General features: G+C 27.0%; 1 protein-coding gene across 1 annotated transcript; it reads right to left on the reverse strand.

Moving 5' to 3' along the window:
- Nucleotides 1-9,427: 9,427 nt before the first annotated feature.
- On the reverse strand, nucleotides 9,428-9,969 carry LOC124937805 (mavicyanin-like). The gene is made up of 2 exons (XM_047478133.1): nucleotides 9,846-9,969; nucleotides 9,428-9,762 (listed from the first exon to the last, which is right to left on the reverse strand). The coding sequence occupies exons 1-2, from the start codon at nucleotides 9,952-9,954 to the stop codon at nucleotides 9,428-9,430; spliced, it is 444 nt and encodes a 147-aa protein (XP_047334089.1). The 5' UTR covers nucleotides 9,955-9,969.
- Between the last annotated feature and the right edge of the window lie 13,118 nt (nucleotides 9,970-23,087).

Here is a 23,087-nt window from a genome sequence, read left to right on the forward strand (position 1 = left end):
TTGAAAGAAAGAGAGAGTGAGATGACTGGAGTGAATGAGAGTTGGGAAAGCTTTAATGGAGATGGATACCAAATCCGTGAAAATCGATATTCATTGACTCCAAACCCAACAAAGATAGAGACTACACTCACTCTTCTTCACATTGATATTTTTAAGATATTAAGATTTAATTAAGATATAAATATGTTAACTTTTTAGACTAAATAAAGGTAAATTATACACCTTAAAAATTATAAACTGTATCAATTAAAAGATTATTACTTTTCAAATAAGGAAAATTAATAAATACTCATATTTCAATATCGGGATAATTAAAATAACAAAAATGTGTTGATTTATATGTATGGGCAAGAAAAATTAATGATAGAGGAGGCGTGAGTAGAGTTGGACATCGTACATTAACGTTCGTATTTGACTCGGGCAAGTCGTGTTAGACTCTCAATCGTGTCGTGTTGTGTCGTGTCTAAATCTTATGCGTGTCGTATCGTGTCTTGACCTACTCAAAATATTATGATTCATGGACTCTTTTGTGTCTTGTATTTCGTGTCCACGAGTTTATTCGTGTCGTACTAACTCGTGTTTAACTTCGTGTTTCGTATTATTCCGACTAGATTTTGTTATCGTGTCAACACAACCGTGTCTTGACACTCATGTTAATTATTTATTTATTTATTTATATATATTAAATTATATTGTTAGTAAAACTTATAAAATATTATTATATTATCAAAGTTAAATTATTATCATATTTTTTGTTGGAATGTTTTAATAATAATTAAAATTTTAAAATAATTTAAAATTTTAAAAATAATATGTAATTAATAAAAGTAATATATGAGATAATTATTACGAGACTCAAATTTCTATTCATATAATTTATTTAATATTAATATTTTAATATTTTAGTATATTTAATTTTAATTATATATATTACATTTATAAAATTAAATAATTTATAATTTTAATTAAAATGTAAATATATTTAGAGAAACGTGGTCATTTGATAATATTAATATAAAAGTGGGTAGTTTGAGAAAGAAAATAGGAGAAAAAGTGGAAAAGGTGAGTAAAATTTATAAATATATATTATTATATTATTAAAATTAAAATTATTATCATATATTTATTATTTAATGTATTAATAATAATTAAAATTATAAATAATTAAAAAATTAATTAATAAAATAATATTAAAGAGAATTATTAATAAACTCACATTTTTATTTATATTTATATTTATATTATTTAAGTTAATATTTTATTTTAGTGTGTTTAATTTTAATTATTAATATTACATTTATGAAATTAAATAATTTATTAATTGAATAAAAATATAATATGTTTAGACAATTTTTTTTTTTGGAAAATAGGTTTAGAGAATGTTAATGTGGGTAACTTATGTCATTTGACTATTCATTTCGTGTGTATACTCGTGCTCGTGTCTTGTCTATATTTGTATCGTGTCTATACTCGTGTCCGTGTCGACTCGTAACCGTGTTTTGATCGTATAAACTCATAATCGTGTCGTGACTGTGTCGTCTCGTGTTTGTATCGTGTCAACCCAAGACCCGAGTGAGATAATATTGTATTGTGTCGTTCCGTACAAATATCATGTTGGATCATGTCGGTTCGTATTTAGTTAACCCATTGCCTAACTCTAAGCGTGAGGGATATCCATCTCTTGTTGCCGCTATGCTAGAAGAGGGGATGAAAATAAATAGATTTAATATTAATTTAATTATAAAAACATAATTTTTGAAAATCAAATTAAAATGTAATTATATGTAATATTATTTAATATATATCATCTCTATATCGACGATAATATTAAAAAAATATCCAACCAAACTTTCAATTATTTGAGTGGTGAAAATGAGTGAAACTAGGTACGTACCCAATTCTTTTAATTCTTTCAATTAGTTTCAAGAATATTTTGTAATCTGATGTTCTAAAATGGTGAAGGTAATGATATGCACAAATGATTAGTTAAAAGGAGAAGGATTCAACTTATAAAAATATCATACAGATGATGAACTTGTATTGTTCAAGAAAAATGAACAAATTGAAAAGAGTTAGAGTTTTGTTTATTAATTAAATCAAATTAACTAATATTTATCATTATTATTATTATTATTATTATTATTATTATTATTATTATTATTATTATTATTATTATCTAACATAAATTATATTATCAATTTATAAAAAATAATTACAGATACAAATGCGGTTGAAGACTGAATCTCCCTCTGTCGTCTTCACTTTAGTCTAACTTGCTATAATTATGTTTATTCATTTTACTCCAATTTTTGTAACTAAAATTAATTTTTAATATTTCTTAGTTTTTATAAATATTAAATTTTAAAAAGTATATTTTATTTTATAATAAATATCTTCAATTTTTTGTTTTGTGTAATGTTTATGTAGTAACTATATTTTTTTGAGTTAATATGTTTTTAGGTATGAAAAGTATAATACAAATATCGTACTGAAATCAAAGTAAAATAATGGTATAAATTTTTCTATACCAAAACTTTCGATAAGGTATAAAGTATGGATAAAAAATTAAGGTATACCGTACCGACCCACTACTATCTATATGCTAAAATAATATTAACAATTTTAATTTTGTAAAATAACCAATGTATTAATTTTATTTCTCTAGAAAAAAAAAAATTATATGAGAAGTCATTCTTAGTAAAATTTTCTCATGAAATCAACATTTTCACAAAAGTGATCATGAGATAAAGAGGGTAAAGTCACACATTGGAAATAATTATTGGAGACCTATCTCCGATGCGTGTAATGTTCTAGAGGAAGGCTAATTCTTTTCTTAACGCGAGGTCGTGCGGATCGCTTAGAAGACAGAAAACTTTAGGTGAATGTTTAAGGTAAAGAACCACAGAACATTGTGAGAGGGTTGGGAGAGTCGAAGGGTCATATCACTCATCGATTTTTAATCGGCTTTGTCATCAACCCTAAGGTACGGTACCATCCTTGAGAATTGAGATCCCTAGTCCGTGTAAAAAAACGTGAAAAAATAATTTGGTTACCCTAATTATAGTTTAAAAGTGGTTCAAAATTTTTTTTAATGAGTGTTGAACCCATTAATTAAAATGTCTTGTCTTTTCATCTTGAACCACCATGCTAAACATTTATTTTTATTAAAATAATAAATTTAACTATTTTTTTAATAAATGGGTTGCCCAAACCTGTGGGCTTGAAGCTTACCCTATGGCTGATCCTGTTAAGGGCACTTCATGCGTGTGGGTCTAGAGAGACTATACTTTGTACCACGAATGTCATTAGTGATAGATGGAGGGTTCAAAAAGGGGTTGGTCCTCAACTAGACTTAGTGTTTAAAATCAAAGGAATGAGAAGTATTTGGTTAACACACGCAACTGAGGCAATAAACTAAGCTCAAAGTGGTGCAACCAAAACCTCGTGCGACCAAAGCTCAAACCTTTACATCGATGGTAAGTGATAGGAAATATGTTATTCGGGTTGATTGGACAAAGGTGGTTAATGTTAGATTTAAATCTATTGAAGTTTAAACGTTGGAGGCATGTACGAGAGTTGTGGTATCTTGGAAATTTAGAATAGGAAAAAAAGAACGATTGAGGTTGATTTAATCAAATTAAAGTTGTTATGTTGGGCTCTTCAGACGTTGACTTGGAACCGAGGGCGTCTTGAACTTAGACCTAATGAGTGCTTCTTTTGATATGTATTCAATTCTCGAGTAAGATATGTTGCTCTATGAAAATAATTTAAAACAACATTTATCATGCCAACTAATAAGTGTATTAGACCATTAGTCGAGGAAGCAATCCAACGACTCAATAATGGTCGATCAGTTAATATTGAAAACTCACATGTTGTGCCTGAACACAACATAAGACCACCTAGAGATAGAGAGGGTACAATGATTTGATTGATTGGAATGACACCATATATGTGGAATCATTATCTTCTTAGTTGGGTCAGTAATGATCTTGGGAGATTTATTAAACTCGACGAGGATCTCAATTAATGTAGGAGAATAGTTGTGTTAGAATCAAGGTGCATCATTTCGATCCACAAAGTCATTACCTTAAATCCATTTGTATTGATAACGTGATGCGGGTATATAAGGTGATGGTGTGGTCCGAACGTGTTATTGGTGTGTCTCCTTCACTAGGATCTTCTTTATTAGAAAACGAAGGAGAATCTTGTCAAATCCTCCTATGTTAGAGTCGTCAACTTTGTCTAGGATAATGAGATAGTTATTGATATCCTCATTTTACGTCGATTGAATTTGTATGATGAAGCTTATAGATGTTGAAAGACTAGTTATTTAGATGAAAATTTTGGGGAGATTTAACATGGATGGGAGGGATATTGAGAAGGTTAATACTAGACTAAATGAGCTAATAGATTTTAGTGATGATGAGATCAAGGATCATCTTCACACCAAGCGGGTTGGGATGTCATCCCGATTATCGAAAAATGGAGACTAGACTATGTTGGTGTATCAAGATTTGGTGAAAGGGTGGTGGTGTATCAAGATTTGAGATCATCAACTCCTAGTCCTATTTCGGATTTGTTGTCCGAGAAAGAAGCAATTGACGAGGTAGAAAATAAATTTTGGTCACTATTAGAACACTTTATTCTGAGATTAATGCTCTTGAATTACTAGTTTTCGTTCGTGATTTTTCTGATGAGGATCGGTGGTAATTGAGCCAAATTATGATGTCAACGAGAAGAACCATGTAGAGTTCTCGACACATAATATGATAATGAATGAAAACAAATCCTCCATAAAGGAGGTCATTGAACTATATACTGAATTGTGGTCAAATATGCACGAAAATTCACCCTATTGTATATTTTCTACCCAACCCCTTTTCGTCGAAAAAACTACTAATATTGTTAAATGAAGAAGCTAAATCATCTGATGCAGGGTTATATGCAAGAAGGAAAACGTGTATCGAAGTCGAGAAAGGGTTACTTCGACTATATTTTATCAATAATTGGAAAGATAATTACTTGAAACGTTTATAGGATAATGATGGTGTGAAGAGAGGCGTTATTAAGACACTGATGAGAACCCTTGATTTTGGTATATATTGTTTAAGTGGGACTAAAATTCAGAAGATGAATTAGTGGATTGTAAGGGATTTATGTAATTGGTGGTTGTGCAATTGGGAGGCTCTTGATTATATATAGGCGTCGGGTGGAATTTTTGAGACATGAAATGAAGAAATGTATGAGAACATGGATGTTAGTTTGAGTAGATACTCGGTTAACATTCATTTAAGAAATCAGAAGGATAAATTATATTCGATAATTTTGGTAGTTTATGGTTCGATTTTTAACAATTTAAAATAAAATAATTCAATGAGACGAAAAACATGGCTAGTATTTGAGTTTTACCAATTGTTTTTTAAGGCAACATGAACAAAGTTATATCACCGTTTTAAAGAAAAATGGTCAATATGCCTAGTATCCCAATTCACGAGTTTTTAGAGACAAATTATCCCGTATGAAAGATTTCTAATTAGTGAATCAAATTTTAAAAAAAATCAAATTTGTTTCAGTGTTCCTTGTATGAATATATCACCGATCGATCTTAACGACCGTCGAGTGTTGGTGACAATATTGTTAGAAAATTAAAAAAAGACTTTTAAGAGAGAAATATATTTTATAATTGTTTTGATGATTAGACTTGAATTACAAAGCCTTAATATATAGATTATAAAATATTTGAAAAATCTTGATAATCAATATGATGATTCTAATGTTTCGCTCATAATTGATTTAAAATAAAAGGTACGAAAATAATGTAATTAATTGTTAAGTTTTTATAATAATATCTAATCAATATGGTGGAGGTTACACCACATTAATTTTAACACTCCCCCTTAATGTGTTGTCAAATTCTAAGTTTAGCTCGGAGTTGTTGGAATCTATCTTTTGAAAGTTTTTTTGTGAGAATGACAATACTTGTTCTTCAGATCGACAAAACTCAAATTGAATTTCTTTTTCTTTTATCGCTTGTCGAATAAAATGATGTTTGAGTGCTATATGTCGAGTTCGACTGTGGTAAACTGTGTTCTTAGCCATAGTAATTGCAAACTTGTTGTCGTAGTACATCATGACTGCTTCATTCTTATGATGACCGAGATTAACTAAAAAATTTCGAATCCATATTGCTTGTGAAGTGGCTAGTGATGTTGAGACATACTCGGCTTAGTAGATGATTGTGCAACAGTTTGTTATTTCTTGGACAACCATGAGAAAATCGTCGAACCAAAAGAAAATAGTATTCCAATGTGCTTTTCATTTTGTCTAAGGAATCACCAAGATCACTATCACAATAATTGACAAGGTTAAGTGCATGATTTTTCTAAAAGCTTGGACCGATGTTGTTTGTTCCTTGGACATAGCGTAATGCACGTTTTGTTGCACCGAGGTGGAAATGACTTGGGCTCTATATAAATCTTGAGAGTAAACTTGCAACATACATGAGATCAGGTTGGGTTGCTGTAAGATATAGTAGATTAACGATGAGACTACGGTAATAAGTGACATATACTATTTCTCCTCCATCTTATTTCTTCAATTTCTTCCCCATAATTAGTGGTGTAGAGACGGGATTAGATCCGAACATGTTGAATTTCTTCAAAATCTTTTATGTATACCTCTTTTGGCAAATAAAGACTGTATCTTATTCTTGGTAGATCTCAATGCCCAATAAATTTCGATGTAGGCCATATCGCTCATTTCATACTTTTGAGTCATGTCATCTTTGAACTCTTCGATCATGCCCAATAAATACTCATATTTAATTAATATTACCCAAATGTGTCCGATCTATATGCTAAAATAATATTAACAATATTAATTTTGTAAAATTACTTTGGATTATAAATAGAGCATTTTCTTGTATTTAAGCAATAGAGTGTAATAATAAAGGTTAGTATGATTGAGTTATTTTATTTTTAATGTAAGATAATAGTGTACCTGCATTTTAAGTGAAAAATTAAGTTGTCATATTTGATTTCTTAAAAATTATTTTTATCATTTCAGTCAGTTAGTTTGATCTATCTTATTTATTATTCATTAGTAACATTTTTATTTTAAATATTTGATAGCATTTAACTTATTAGTTAATCGTTCTACTAATTAATGAATATATATATATATATATAAATAAATAAAGAGAAAAGAAGATTTATTATGTCTTTTTCATTTAACTAATTTTCTTAATCTACACTACTTAATTATAGAAAAAAAACCAAGGTTTTAAAATACGCGGTCCGACCGGCGGTCCAACCGGTTCGACCGCGAAACAGTTTGGTGAGCGGTCCGGGTTTTATCTTCAAAACGGTTACCTTTCGAACCAGTCAAAATCTAGTCCGACCGTCCGGCCTAACCTGAAAAACAAACCGGTTTTTTCCTGTTGGAAAAGTAAATTTTATAAAATTTATATAATTATTATTATAATATTATTATAATAATATTTAATTATTTCTTTGTTAGTATTATTCACTTATTCAATCTCACTTATTTAATCTATTGAGCTATGACTGTTATTAATTTATTACTTTTTATTTTTTTGTTTTTACTTTTGTTTTACCTTTTTCTTTATTTAGTTATTACTTATTAATTTATTAATTATTACATTAAAGAGAAACAGAGAAGAGAAAAGAAAGAATTATATATATATAATTATTAAATTTAGTTATTATTAAATTTAATTGACAATTATTAAGTTCAATGAGCATTTTTTTTATATACCTAACTAATTTATATATATAATTTATGTATTAATATATTTAAATTTATTTTTTAAAAAAGAAAAAAAATCCGATTCAACCAGTGGTTTAACCGGTCGGACCGAAGTACACCACAAAAACCGGGTTGATGACCGAAACGGTTTTCAAAACCTTGAAAAAAACTATACAATCAAACATTAAAAAATTGTAATAAGAAAGAATTAAGAGAGTAAACCTCACTAGCTCAAGTCATAAAAATGACTCTTGGGATGAAAAACATTTATCAATATCTTTTTCTCTTAAATTTAAAGAGGAGATTTTTATTGTTTTCAAAAAAATGTTTATATCATTTTATTAAATCCATATAAATAAAATAAAATTCTTTCAAGAACAAACAAAATTTTAAACCACAATACAAACATAAGGTTAATCATAAACAAAATTAAAACAAACATTAAAATAAATTAGTTTGAATAACAAAATATATTGTGATCGATTGGTTCCTTAATATGAAAGATATTAATCTTCTTTCTATAATGTTTTAGTTGACTATTCATTTCCAATACAATTAAAAGATTTGATTATAACTAATAGATTTGATTAAAATTAAAAAAAAAATTGATTGTATATTATCTTTTCTATATAATTGTAATTGAGATACAGTTTTATGACCCCCTAATTTTGGGAGAGTATTTAATAATGCATCCTACAAAATGATGAATTTGCTTAGGAATTAAAACATAGCTAGAAATGAATATAGTCAAATTTATTTAAGCATCATGGAAAAAAGAATCATTTGAGAATTCTTTTCCAATATATAAATTAGAGTAATAATTACAAAATTAAACTAATTAATAATTTTTTATTATTTTTGAATTAATGGAGAAATTTACATTTCCTTTAAAAAGGGATTTGTTTTAAGAATCCAAAAATTAAGGAAATTTTGACTCAAATAATAAAAAGTTTGATCATTTACATAACTAAGAAAATTATTGAAAAATAAAATGATTAGATTGTTAATTGACTAACAAAAAACAAAACAATTCTCTTTTTATGTATAACATAATTCAATAAATTGTTTACCTAAATATACCATAAGCACACACTTTGTTTGTATCAAAGATTAATGAAAAGAGAATAAACACAAAATATATTTGAATTTTAGACCAAATAACCAGATGTGACAAGATCCAAAAATGACCAAATATTAAAAGACACAATCAACTCACAACCATAAGAGCACCTATAACTTTTATTATATTGAGAATCCTAATAAGAAAAAATTTATATTCTGACTTTAGATGTTTGCAAGAATGAATACTCAATTATTAAGCAAACTATTAAGATGTATATAAGATAATAAAGATCACAAGCCTTAAGTTAGTTAATGTGGTGGTAATTTTCTAAAAGATAAAAAAAATAAAAACCATTCTAAACAAATGATGAAAATATTAAGTAGATATTCAAATATAACTGAAAATGAAATTAATGTAATCAAAACTTAGTCACCATTATGGAAAAAAGAATCATTTAAATAAATATTTTAAATTATTAAAATACCAAATCAAAACATAAGCTTCCAAGCAAAAGTAACAATCATAATCTCAAAAAACATAATAATAAAGACAATAATAACAATAATAATAAAAGTGACATAAATATGAATCTAATCAATAAACAAAAGTTGAAGCTAGAAAAACCAAAAAGAAAAACAAACAAGAAGACGAAGAGATAGAAATTGCAGCATTCTTATAGTGTGGTGAAGGTGCAGGAGACTGTGCTGGAGAAGTCGGTTGAAGACCCGACCCGACCCGAATATCAACCTTCTGACCCGATAAGCAATGACCCGGAAATCCAGAAATAAAGAAAAAATGACCCGGTTTCATTATGGTTATGGAGTCGGCGCCGGAGCTAAGATTGTAGTATCCGGCCGTCGAATTGCAAGAGTTGAAGTTCTTGTGGGTTACCCTTACAACGTTATCAAACTGTGGTTTGTATTCAAACACTGTTCATGCGAATAAGGCAGATAGCTATAAGTAATGAAAGAAATTGGAAAAATAAAGAAAGAAAGATGGAAAAAAAGAATACCAATTGTATCGCCGACTTGGAAAGTCTTAGTGGAAGACCAAGATTTGTAATTGAAAGAACCGTTGTTTGTCCAACCGACAGAATCGCCGACATTGTAGATTGCACCCATTGAAACACTACTACAAACATAGATGAAAACAAAAAGAGAGATCATTATTGGTTTCATTGTTCTTGTTCTATGGATGAATGGTTATAGGAAGAGAAGAGTTTATGTATATATATATATATATACATACTCAAGGGTTGTTCATGGCTGATTAATTAGGTCAAAATGTTATTAATGGTATAAATGTCTTTTAGAATTCTTCACTGTTTTCGGTAGTATTCTTTGACTCTTAGTCATTAAGATCTCTCTAATTTAATCACTCTAATTAATTTATTTATGTAACTCGAATGTGAACCATTTTTACTATATAAGACTAGAATTCTGATTCATGTTTCTTTATTAAAAGTAATTAACTGTATAGTATTTAATAATTACTTGGTAAAAATCATCGTATTTGACCGATATATTTATCATCGATATGATGTTTTTTTCATATTTGTTATGGAAAAATTCCGTAAAGTTGGTTAAGGAGTTTATCATCTTTATTGAACACATTATTGTTAATTTGTTGGTTTTAATTTTCAATTTTGAAGTACACATCTCCGGATATGATTTTTATTTGACTACCCGAACTTCAATCCGACGGGTATTTCCATCCCCAATTTGTCGGGTACTCGATACCTGACGGATACCTATTAGCCGATTAAATTTGTATAAGATTGTAATTGTTGAAAAATAAAAAATATAATTTTATTAAATCATAATTAATTTTAAAACTAATAATACCAAAAATAAAAAAGTAAAAACATTACTTATGTTATAGTAGTGTTGTAGTGGTTGAAAAATATAATAACTTTATCCTAAAGAATAAATATAAAAAAATAAGTTAAGGAATAATATTGAAGATAAAAGTGGAACAATTTTATTGTTTAAAAATGTGAAGATGAATAGTTTTAAAATAAGTGAGAAGTGTTGGTAAAACTATAATAAATAATATATATTTGTTGAATTGATTAAGAATTTGAAAAATCAAATGCATTAAAAAAAAAGAGTATTTATATATATTATTATTAATATAGTTGGTAATTTGGTTTAGGGTTTGGGGGTCGCACACTCGATAACATCCCCTTCTCATTCCCGACCCAAATTTAAAATATCCAACCCTAACCATTGATCAACATAAGTCACATGGCACACTCGGTTAATCTAAGACCCGACCAGTTCCACACCCGAGTCATCTCCTTCATCGTCTGATATCCTTTAGGCTAGAATTTCTAATGAGTAAATAAGAAACGAGAATAAAATTGAATTGACCCATGAATCCATTTATATTACAAAGTCTTTTAAAGAGAATAAACCTAAACAATTTTGGACAGTGTAAGTGGTTTTGGTACATTATTGTCAAAGATACCATCTTTGACAAGAATAGTTGTATTTTCCATAGCTTTTAGCATACTATTCTTCTTTTCTTTGGGCAATAGAAATTGCGAAATGGGCAATTGATCGTTTGAACGAAAAGAACCCCAATTAAATTTGGGAGAAAGAATGAAGTTGCTTTGAATATATAAGAATGTGAATCCACATTTATAGAATCATGTAACGCCAAGGCCATTATAGGGACTGGAGTTCGTGTGCCTTCTAGATATCTTTAGAAGAAGAGGATCTGTTGTATCGAAGGGAGAAGGTGTGAGTTCGTTTGAGCAACCAACTCTCAAAAAAGAAAAAATGGTGTAAGATAGAGAAAAAATGGAGTAAAATACAATTTATTTTGTGGTTTTAAAAAATGGAACAGAAGGTGAGACAATAATGTGAGATAACGTACTACCACGATATAACTAATCAAATATTTGTTAAATGAGTAAAAAAATGTGTTACTTGAGATATTAAATTATGGTTGAGTAAATATAATATGGTTCAAGTTTTGTTGTATTTAAAAAATTAATTTTTTTATAATATATTATTTAAAAAAGGAAAAATATCAAGAGAGTCGTAGAGGGATGTAAATGAAAAAGTCAATATGACTAAAAAGAAATGTTAAATTTAGAGTTTTTAAATACGGGGAATCAAAGTTGGACGGCAAAGAGTAACTTGGCCTAATTAATTTGGGAGGTTTTAAACTTTATTTTAATTATATAACACTCATAAAATTGATTAACTAGTCTATTTATATCAAAATAATATCATTTATTTAAACAAGCTCTAAATCATTTTATGTTAATTAACAAAATAGTCAACAACAAAAATTCCGTTCAAATATAAAATTTTATAATAAAATAAAACAAAAATTGAAGGACACTTTTCAAAGAACAAATAACTATTTAAGGACTAGTTTATGTTTTATTTTTGTTAAAATAAAAATAATTAGTAACATAAAAAATCAGCACTTTGCATCCTACCATAAAACCCTGATTATCTTTTTTTTTTAATATATAGAACATACATTAAAAAACAGTTTTTAGTGAAAATTTTAATTTGAAAATTTTAATCTCTAGTCTATACTTTTGCCTTTTCAACTACAATATATATCTAATAGAACTCAAGATTTTAATGGTTATCACTAAACTAAAAAATAAACTGAGTAAATAATGAGAATTACCAAAATACCCACAATCCCTTATCAAGGAAAATGACCAAATGCATTCAAAATTTAAGTTGAGATTAAACAAGTAGAGGGTTAAATGAGTTGAGTATTAATTAATTAAATTTTTATACTTGTGTTGCAACTTGCATGAAATCTTATGATTATTCAAGTTTGAATTAGACTCAAATATATATTTAATTGGCATACTATTTTATTTCATGTGTTTATTTATGGAAGTACTCAAAATTTAACTACAAACAGGTCATGTGGGATCATATTTTCCTAAATTAAAATAAGGGAAAAAAAAAAAAAGATGGAACTTATATTTATTTTATTTTTATTTTTTTTAGAACACTGAGTTTCGCTTCTCCTTTGGAGTGCGACTAATCCCCGCAAGTAAAGTAAATAGCTCACAAACAAACTTAATCATTTAACCCGATGCAAAACTTGTTGCCTGACGGTCTCGAACCTAAAACCTGAAAGAGGCTGGAAATATGCCTATCTTGTTATCACCCTATATTCTTAAACTATATGGGCAACTAAAAATAGTTATGTCACAACTAAAAAATCACTCGATTCTTATTAAATCCTAATTTTTTTCCATGACAAAGAGAACAAATAGAGAAAAAAAAAGAACTAATTACTAATTTTCATTGAATGCACAAAATTAAGGTGAGATGTTATATAGCTTGGAGTTCTGCAAAATTTGGTAAGCACTCTTTAATGGATTGACGGACCCATGTATGTTGTATTGTGGTGGGTCAAACCCAAACATGGACAAGCCCATGTTAACATAATTGTCTAATGTCATAACTCATATGGGCCCAATTTGAGCCAGACAGATAACATATAGGGCCTAGTTTGATTATTGAATTTAATCTAAACAGTGATTTCGTGTTTAATAATTATTTGTGTGTTACTATTTATAAGAAATGAATTTATATTTAAAGAATTAAAATGAGAATAAGAATTCATGTATAATGGCCATTATAACCATATTTTATATACAACAATTTTACAAACCAATAGTCCAATATTTGAATGTCAATGCAAATATAGTAAATATAGTGTAACTCATTTAAAAAATATATTATAAACACACATATATATATATATATATATATATACATATATTCAATTTATTCTATATCATTTTACTAGATTAAACTTTATATTTAACAAATTTAATGTTTTATTTTGAATTGGGTTTTTCATGGGAGACTAACATTACCTTCTTTAAAATTTGAACGTTTTTAAGTAAGAATCGAAAAGATAAAATCATTGTTTATTATATTTTTGAATTAGGAAGAACTAACATATAACATCTCACCGTCATAACCCTTCCGTTTTCATTCAAAATACATTAAGTGGTAATCGAATCTGTGACATTTTGGTTTTTTAGACAAGACCTCTTCTCACCCGGCTATTCTAGTGGGGTAAATTTTTGTTTATTACCAATATACACGAATGGATATGAACTATATTGACCTACCCTTATATTGTTATATACTTTAGACTTTTGTGAGTATTGGTACATATTTTATTGACCATAGATTAATAAATCTAAGTGGAGAGGGACCAAAACAAATAAACCCATTCTTTTGATATTGGATATTACCACTGCTAAGTGCCTAAGTACATATATATTATATGAGCCAAAAAGAAGAAGAAAGAAAGTATTATAATGAGTGAAGAATCTTGGTTGGATGAAAGACTTGTCTTAAAATAAAAGATTCCTTGATCTTTGTCTTTAGCTAGATATATCATATTTTTAACAGCATTAATGAATTAATTAATTCCATGCTTGCTGTCTGGATCTAGCTAGCTAGGCGAATCAAACACAACAAGCACAGACAACAAATCATAGTCAATATTCAATATTAATGGGATATATGGGATCAGTTTTGAACTTAAAAAGATTAATTAAACATGTCACATGTCTATATATATATATAATATATAATACATATCATAATATGTTAATAATTAGGTTAAAAGGGAAACATCCATGCATGAAGTAGGAAGAAGACACCAATTCTTTCATATACCAACAAGAAGTGATCAAATTAACTCAAAATCTAATGCAAATTTAAATGCATGTTTATATATACATTTTCAAATAATCTTTTACGGGAAAATGTTGAGGGGAGCTAGGCAGCCACTTAGGACCTCCCCCTCCCCCTGGCTCCTTTAAAAAAAATGAAAAATATTTTGTACATAATTTGAAGTTGTAACCTTAAAAGTGATGTTGAGGCATTTAAAAATTATATTCCTTTTGTTAATTTAAAAACAAAACTATTGTATATTTTCAATATATATAAGTTCAATAAATAATAAGATTTTTTTTCTTCCGAATAGGCCCCAAACATCGGGCGATCAAGACTATTTGTCAAAAATGTTTGTGGAATCGAGAGTGATAGATCAATCATTCTTGAAGTCATGGTTTCTTTTTAGATTATTTATATGATCAAGCTCATGGCTATAGTTGCATGAAATTGTTATATAATAATAATTAATTATTCCAAATTCAGTAATAAGGGGGTGTATGCAATATTTTTAAGAAAGTTAAGAAATATAAATATAAATATATTTTAACATTAAAATGAAAGATAAAAAATAAAATAATAATTTAACTTAATTAGTAAATTGTGATTGTTATAACCTTAATGAATTTAATGGTTCAAATTAAATCTTATTGAGAAACATATTTTAGTTATTATTATTAATTTTGTAAATGGTCTTATAATTTTTTTTATTATATATGTAGATTAAGGTAGTGTTTGTAAGTATTACAAATTATATAGGGTATAAGTTATATATAAGTATAAATTGTAATGATATATAAATTATATATATATATAGAGTATGGTAGTATGAGTGGTATATGTTATTAATGTTTGGTATGAGTTATAATAAATTGTATAAGTTGTATATAGTTTATAATTTTGTGTTTAGTATATAATATAAGAATGTAATATAAATTGTATAAATATGAATTTAAAATTAATATTATTATTATTATTATTATTATTATTTATATTTACTTATATTATGAATAATATAATTTATTATTATTATTATTATTATTATTTATATTTACTTATATTATGAATAATATTGTTTATTTTTATAAATTATTTTACTGTTATTATTTAATAATTAATGTAGTTCTAATTAAAATATAAAAAATTAACTGTAAATTATATATATTTAATTTAAATATTATTAATTATTGTAATAAAATAAACTTAAAATAAAAATAATATATAAAATAAACAAGATTATTTATAATATAAATAAATATAAAAATGCTAATTAAATTATTATTATAAAAATAAATAATATTTTTTAATTAAAATATTAAATTATTTAAAAATTATATATTAAATATATATATATATAATAATATTAAAAATAAATAAAATATATTTAATATATTATATAGTAATAAGTTATATATAATATTAATAAAAAGTATAATAAGAAATAAAAAAATTAAGTGTTATAAAAAAATTGGTATACTAAGAGAGACTAAAAATAAGAATAAAATAAAATATTACAAAACATTAAATAAAAACATTATACTCAAAAGGTTTTCAAGTTCAAATTTTTTTTAAGAAAAACGAATAACTCTCTAACGGATCCTACTAACTTTTTAAAACAAATACCTGAAAAATTCATTATATATAAATTGTTTTGGGAATATTAAAAATTTGCAAAGACGGATTCAAAAGATAAAGTTAGGTGTGTGTGGATTTTTTTAAATGGGTTTATTGAAAATAAAATATAGATAAAGATAATCGATTCTAGTGTATGATATAAAAAAATATGTCACAGAACCCACTAGATAGATAATATAATTATTATTAATTATAAAAAGTTGGGATATATATAGATTTTATTGATAATAAATTAATATTATTTTTTTGGTTGGAATTCAGCCAGATCCGTCTTTACTATTTACATTGTTTTCCATTAATAGTTTTGTTAGCACGTAAATTCATTGCCTAAAATGTTTTTCATATTAAACATAATAATAATAATATATTTTTGATTTTAATATAAAAAAAATATTTTTAATTTTAATATAAAAAATTAACCTGAAACCAAGTTTATAACTTCTTAATAAATATTAGAAACAACTCATTAATATAATAAGTAAAACAATTATTTCATTTCATTGAACATTTATGCAAATATTTATCCACTTTTCATATTGTCTTTTAAATAATGGCTTGGTTTGAACATCATTTTATTTATCATTTTCCTTCAAATTATTGAGTTAGACAACACAGAAAAATAAATGTTCCTGTAACAAGTATAATTAATTCAGAAGTATAAAACCTTTATGAATTGGCATATTTTAACACTAACTCAGATCTATATTTTTGTGATGATATAAATCACTCATTATAAAGAATTCTATTAGATATAACTATTTTTTTAATTTTCTAATTTATTATAAATGATGTTGATAATAAAAGAAACAAAAATGTCATTTTAGCAAATATACAATTTCATCTATCCAAGTGCACGATAAATTATTAAATTTGACGAAATATTTGATCGATGTGTATGACATTATACACACATGGAGAAGTGCCCCAATCCCGTAACATAATTGGAGAACAGGTCAAAGCTCGAGTATTTTTTAATATTTTTTGAATATAAGATGCTAGCATGACCTCCCACAGTCATTACTATTATAATTTGGATCTCTATATCTGACCTGCTTGAAACGATCTACAAAAACGCAAAAAAAAAAAACATAAGAAAACACAAATTTATAGTGGTTCACTCAAAAGAGCTATGTCCACTTTAGCCGCCACTCAATTTCACTAGGAAGAAAAAAAATGAATAAATAGTTTTTTTTACTCACACTGTTAATCTCTATATAATTATCTCTTCTATGTAAACTTTTAAGAATAACATATTTAAGGGTAAACATTAAGATAATAAAACATAAATAACTCTTGGTTAGACCCAAACTCAAATCCAATAAACTCTAATTAATTTTTGTAGAGTTTATTATTATAAGTGTAGACTCGACAACTCAACAATCTCCCACTTGGAGACTAACTTAATCTTCTCTCAATTGTTATTGACTCTCCATCTAGTGTCTTAACGAAAAAGGCCAGCTAAAGTTGCACACAATTTTAGTTTCTCGTTTGTCACAACTTTCGTAAGCATATTAAATGAATTCTCGCTCTCGAGAATCTTCTCAAGAGCTAACACTTCATTTTCTAAAACTAGTCGGATGAAATGATAACGAACATGTATATGCTTCGTCCTACCATGATAAACCAAATTATTTGCCAAATAAATGACACTATAACTATTGCAATGCAACACACTTCCCTCGTAGTCTTAAAGCTTACACACAACTTCAACTTTTCTTTTTACTTCAAAACCTTGTGGATGTTGCAAGTAAGTCTCTTCATCCAAATCATTGTGAAGAAAATCGGGTTTGACATCCATTTGCCCAAGATGAAGACCTTCTTTCACAACCAAACTCAAAATAGTTCTGATTGTCATCAATTTGACCACTAGAGAAAAGATTTTGTTGTAGTCAATACCTTCATTCTGTTTAAATCCTTTTACAACCAATTTTGCCTTGTACCTCATGATTTTATCAAGTTCTTCATTAATCCCGAAGATCCATTTATTGTGAAGTGATTTCTTCCTCTTTGGTAGTTCGGCGAGCTGTCAAGTTTGATTCGACTTCAAAGAGTCCATCTCATCTTTCATCGCAGACTCCCTCTTAACTGATTCATTTGATTGTATTGATTCATCGTAGAATTTAGGTTCACCTCTATTTGTCAACAAGATGTAGTCTAGAGATGAGAACCACCGCTCGACTAATTTCGATTTTTTGACGATCTTCTCAACTATATAACCGGTGTTTATTGATTTGCCTATAAAGCCACAATCTCAATGATTTCATCTTCAACAACAAATTGGTCTTCTTCGATAGTCGGTATATATTTAGCTGAAAATCTCTCAAATCGACCATAGTAGACTCTTCAATTTTAGAATCATCATCTAATGTATTACCAACACAATCTTTATAAAGAACCTGTTCATTGAAGATGACGTTCCTTCTATGAATGATCTTCCGATTTTGATTATCCAAAAAAATGATAACCAAACTCGATATACCATTAACCAACGAAAAAATACTTATTAAACTTTAGATCAAGTTTAGTTCTATCATATTCATTAATATGCACATATGTTAAACAACCAAGCACTTTCAAATAACAAATGTTACCTTTTTATTGTTCCAAACTTCTTCTCGAATTCTAAATTCAAAAGGAATATAGGATCCTATATTTATAAAATAGGCAACATTGTTGATAACTTTTGCCTATAATATTTTAGGTAGCCCATCGTACAATCTCATGTTTCTAGCATGCTCATTCAATGTTTGATTCATGCGTTCAACTACCTCATTCTCTTGAGACATTCAGAGAACAGTCTTCACAATACTTATCACATTTACATCACAATACTCTTTGAAATATAAATTAATGTACTCGTCTCCGTTATCAAATCTCAAGAACTTAACCTTCTCGTTTATTTCATTTTCAACCAAAATCTCACTTCTTGAAAACAACAAATATATCAGACTTGTTCTTCATAAAGTAAACACATACTTTTCTTGTCAAATAATCTATAAACAACATATAATAGTGTGATCATTCAATAAATGAAACATGCGCAGGTTCTCACACATTAGTGTGTACCAACTCTAGAATTTTTTTTCTTGAGCTCCTTCCCAATCTTTAAGAAACTCATATGTTTCTGTTTTCCAAAAATACAATTTTCACATAACTGATGCTCAATAGACTTTAGTTTTTGATTTTAACCATTCTTCAAAAGCATTTTTATCCATTTTTTGCTCATATGGCCTAACATGTAATGCCATAACTCATTGTTCTTAAAGTCACGAACAACATAAGTAAATGTATCTCTAAATGTGACGTTATGTATAACGTTTTAGTTTTGTGACCTCGAACAACTATTGCTCATTTAGTCACCTTTCACGCACTATTTCCACAACTAAAATTGTGACTTTCTTCATCAAGCTGTGTAAGAGAAGTCATTGCACATTAAACGTGGAATGTGTCTCACCTTATTAATCTTCCAAACAAAACCATTTGTCATCTTTAATTTGATGTCCCCCATGCCAGCAATATCTAGTGGCTCATCATTTGCGAGATAAACTTTCCCACAGTTTCCAGCAACAAAATTATCCATTAATTCTTTGTGAATAAGGTGTGAAAAGACGCTCCAAGTCCAAAACCTATGAGCATCAAGATATTAACTCATAGAATCAACACATTAATGATAATTTCTATAACTGTATTGGCTGCATTGTCTGCATCAGTTTTATCATCACTATTTCTCTTTTATGCTTTGTAGTTAATCTTCAAGTGACCCTGTTTACCACAATTCTAACAATCAAATATTCACCAATATTTGAACTGACTAGTTGTAGCCCCCATAGGTTTCCAATTATTCGATAAAGTTGCTAACAAAATCAGGACACTAATTTCGTCCCCAAAATCAATCTCAACGTATAACAATTGATTCATAATTGTATTAAATTCATTCAAATGAGTAGTGACAAAAGTACCATCAACCATTCTTAAATTGAAGATCATTTTCATTAAATGTACATTGTTGTTAGAAGATGATTTCTCATATATATCATACAGTGTTTTTTTTTATCAAACTCATGGTGGTATTCTCCTTTGCTAAGTTGTGAGCAACAATCATGGCTAGTGTCAATCAAACAACTCCCAAAACCTATCCATCTAGGAGTTTCTATTAAGCTTCATCCATCTTCTCTAGTTTCTCACTTAAAATATGAAGTTTCTTTCCATAGAGATAATCTTCAATAGAAATCCTCCAAAACGTATAATTTGTTCCATCGAATCTTCCAATGTCTTGTCCTATACTATTCTCGTTTACCATCATTTCAAATGCTTCGATCTAGCCTAAAAACTCGGATACCATTTGTTAGGATTTGGATCCACCAAATCTGACCTACTTGAAATGATATATAAAAATGCAAGAAAATAAGAACACAAGAATACACAGATTTACTGTGATTTACTCAAAAAAGTTGTGTTCACTTTAGCCGACACCTGATTTCACTATGAATTAAGTAGAAGAAGAAAGAATACACAATTTTTTTTGTCTCATATTGTTTATCTCGATCTCTAGAATTATCTCTTCTATGTAAACCCTTAACAATAACATATTTACAAAGTAAATATTAAGGTAAATAAAATCTAAATAACTTTGTGTTAGACACACACCCAAACTCAAACACAAATTCAATATATCTAATTAACTTATGTAAAGTTTATTACAAGTTTTAGTTCCACAACTCAATGAAACATACTTTAACTTAAGGCGTTTTAAGTTAAAATCGAACTTGTAACCTTTAGCCTCTTAAGAAACATGTCAAAGTCCGAATATTGAGTATGCTGAAGTTAAAAATAAAAATAAAAATAAAATAACAATTCAATATTAAGCAAAACAGTTAGATTTTTGTATGCATTATTTTAACAATTCGATTAATTGTTTAATTCTGTTTGAAAGTTATGAATATGATGAGATAAAAGTTTATTTTACCCCATAGAAACAATTATATTTTAAAATACTTTTAATAAAAACTTACAAGACACTTCTCTTAAAATAATAAAAATACAATTCTATTGTATTTTTTTTTTCTTTCTAAACCATAGTTTATTATTTTAAATAAGCTATCATAACATTTCAATGTGATGACCCTACTTTCAATTAAGCTTTTAATGAAGATTGAGCAGATAAAATTCTTTATAAAATTGTCAAGGTGAATACATTTTCAATGAAAAATGAATGAAAGTTTGTCAATTTTTTTTATCATGTTGTAACTTTAATTTATTTTTATTTGAATAATCCTTTTTACAAAATTGTAAAAGAACATCTCAAAATAAAAATGAAGGGATTGAAATCATATTTATTATATGAAGCAAGCTATACAACATTTCACAATTATGAGTCCACTTTAAATGAAAATGATTTTAAGTAGGAATTGAAACTAAGTTTTTGAATGAAGAATGAAAGAATTTAACACATTTACAAAATTAGATAAAATGACTAATCTAGAAGAACATCTAAAAATAAAGGCATTGAAATCATATGTAACCCCACTAATAATCTAATGAAAGAAACAATTAATGAAGAATTGGCATTAATTTTGAGAGGACATAAATATGCATGGAAAGTCGAAATAAGCCCTCAAAATAATAAATTCTATCAAATCAAATCCCTGTCACAGCTGCCACACCATAACTTTTAGCTGAGACAGAAAAACGGACTGGTCCACTTACAACGTACTAACCATGCCAAATTTTATTATTGAATCTAAACAGTTTTATTATCTTATTAGTTAATTAATTACTTATATAATATTTAGTTTATTCAAATACCTAAATTATGAGTGTATTTCATTCCAGGGTCTACTTTATTTTTTTTTATTTTTTTTTAATGCAAAATAACACAATTTAAATATTATTTCTATTTAGAGTGGTAAAGTGATTGCTAATTGAAACGATTTAAATGATTTTTTTTTAAAAATATTTTTGTTTGATATGGATTATTAAAAAATGTAATATTGAGTGAAAAAGTTTAGGGAGAATAAATAAAAAAACATAATATAGGTGTGGTTATAGAGAACAACATACTCTTGTTCTGGTTGATGACTAGTGACCCATTTTTGAGATTATTTGTTTTTCTAATTAGATATCTTAATTATATTTTAGTAAAAATTGAGTTTCAAAATAAATTGTATTGTGGCTTAACTATTAATGATATATCAAGATAAGTTGATGAAAAATATTTATATTTAAATTTTATAAAATTAAAATGTTGGTTAATAAATTTTGATGTTAGATTGTTGAAATGAAATAAGATAGATTTAATTTTTTATTTTTTGGAAATTCAAAAATGACCCTCAAATTAAAATGAGCTATTAAAGTATTGACTTACTGTTTTTTTTTTATAGTTGATGTGATATATGTTGGAATTATTAAAAAAAGTAAATAGATAATATTTTAATATTTAAGTGGATAAATTAATTAATAAAAAGATAAATGAGAAAATAAAATGATTTATTCAAATAATCCTTTATCCACCATGCCGTTCTCTATGATTTTAATGAAATTTCATTTATTTTAAAAAGCAAACAATTATGATATTTGATTTATTATATATTTTTTATTATTATAATTAAAAAATTTGAAGATGGATCATTTAGGGTTAGTTTGATTCACCTTCTAAAGTTAAATAAATGATGATTGTCTAATAAGTTGATAGAGTAACATCAACTACAAATAAATTATCGAGATTAAAGCGTATCAAACAAACAAACTATAGGTTAATATCATCAAATTGTATGTATTAATTTATTTCATTAATAAAATGTATACCACATGTCATCTCAATTATTTTTCTAGCAAGTTTGATTGAGTAGATAAAGATGTACATAATAATGTCAATTATTTTTTCATTTTGTCCCACAAGTTAGCTAGCCAGTACTACTGTACATTAATCAAAAAAA

The sequence above is a fragment of the Impatiens glandulifera genome, chromosome 5 (genome assembly GCF_907164915.1).
Source record: "Impatiens glandulifera chromosome 5, dImpGla2.1, whole genome shotgun sequence".
Taxonomy (NCBI): Eukaryota; Viridiplantae; Streptophyta; class Magnoliopsida; order Ericales; family Balsaminaceae; genus Impatiens; species Impatiens glandulifera.

Excerpts from the sequence above, each read along its gene's own strand:
- LOC124937805 (XM_047478133.1), bottom strand. The coding sequence starts at position 9,954 with ATGGGTGCAATCTACAATGTCGGCGATTCTGTCGGTTGGACAAACAAC. Across the intron at positions 9,763-9,845 it reads CCAAGTCGGCGATACAATTG|TGTTTGAATACAAACCACAG; the intron begins GTATTCTTTTTT and ends TCGCATGAACAG.